Source organism: Carlito syrichta, unplaced genomic scaffold (genome assembly GCF_000164805.1).
Source record: "Carlito syrichta isolate Samal-C Ts95f unplaced genomic scaffold, Tarsius_syrichta-2.0.1 Scaffold312197, whole genome shotgun sequence".
NCBI classification, from domain to species: Eukaryota; Metazoa; Chordata; class Mammalia; order Primates; family Tarsiidae; genus Carlito; species Carlito syrichta.
In genome coordinates this window covers 8,560-9,532 of record NW_007256293.1, presented here as the reverse complement: position 1 = coordinate 9,532, position 973 = coordinate 8,560, and the positions used below count along the sequence as shown (strand labels likewise).

The window sequence follows — 973 nt, the reverse complement described above, 5'->3', positions numbered from 1 at the left end:
TAGTTGGCCCAGTTATGCTCGCTGGCCTGCTTGTTGTAGTGGCGGCACGACGAGGCGTTGCGCTCGCCCGTGACCAGCTTGTAGCCGGGCGGCGACATGGGCGACAGCGGCGCGGTGGGCGAGGGGCAGCCGTTGAAGTAGGCGTACTTGGGCGAGCCGCAGTCCTTGGCGGGGCCCGGCGGCGCGGGCGCGGCCTGGAAGGGGTCGCCGCGGCCCTTGACGCGGTCCTTGACGCCCTTGAAGAAGACGTAGAAGAGCTCGACGATGTTGAGCGCCAGCGACACCAGCGACACCACCAGCATGAAGACGATGAAGATGGTCTTCTCGGTGGGGCGCGAGAGGAAGCAGTCCACCTGGTGCGGGCAGGGCTCGCGCTGGCAGGTGTACACGGCGCTCAGGCTGAAGCCGTAGACGTACCACTGGATGAGCAGGAAGGCCACCTCGAAGACCGACTTGAAGAGGATGCTGACGATGTAGGTGCGCAGCAGGCCGCCGCGCATCTTCACCTTGCCGTGCTCCTCGATGCCGTACTTGAACTTCTTGATCTCGATCTGCTTCAGCGGCACGTCCACGTTGGCGCCGTCCGTCTGCGCCACCTTCAGCTCCTCCTCCTTCTTGTTGAGCTTCTCCTCCTTGCGCATCACGTAGAACACGTGCGCCAGGTACAGCAGCGTGGGCACCGACACGAAGATGATCTGCAGCACCCAGAAGCGCACGTGCGAGATGGGGAAGGACTTGTCGTAGCACACGTTCTCGCAGCCGGGCTGCTGCGTGTTGCAGCGGAAGGCCGACTGCTCGTCGCCCCACGCCGACTCCACGGCCGTGCCCAGCAGCAGGATGCGGAAGATGAACAGCACCGACAGCCACACCTTCCCGCCGGCGGTGGAGTAGGCCTGCACCTTGTCCAGGAGCTTGCCCAAGGCGCTCCAGTCGCCCATGCTGCCCGCGCTGCGCCTGCGGAGACACAGAGGGA

General features: G+C 65.2%; 1 protein-coding gene across 1 annotated transcript in view; it reads right to left on the bottom strand.

The window, feature by feature from the left end:
• Positions 1–938, bottom strand: part of LOC103272272 (gap junction alpha-1 protein) — a 1,783-nt gene extending 845 nt beyond the window's left edge. Inside the window, exon 1 of the mRNA XM_021718459.1 lies at positions 9–938. Within this exon, the coding sequence (XP_021574134.1) occupies positions 9–938 (930 nt within the window). The remainder of the gene's footprint in view (positions 1–8) is intronic.
• Between the last annotated feature and the right edge of the window lie 35 nt (positions 939–973).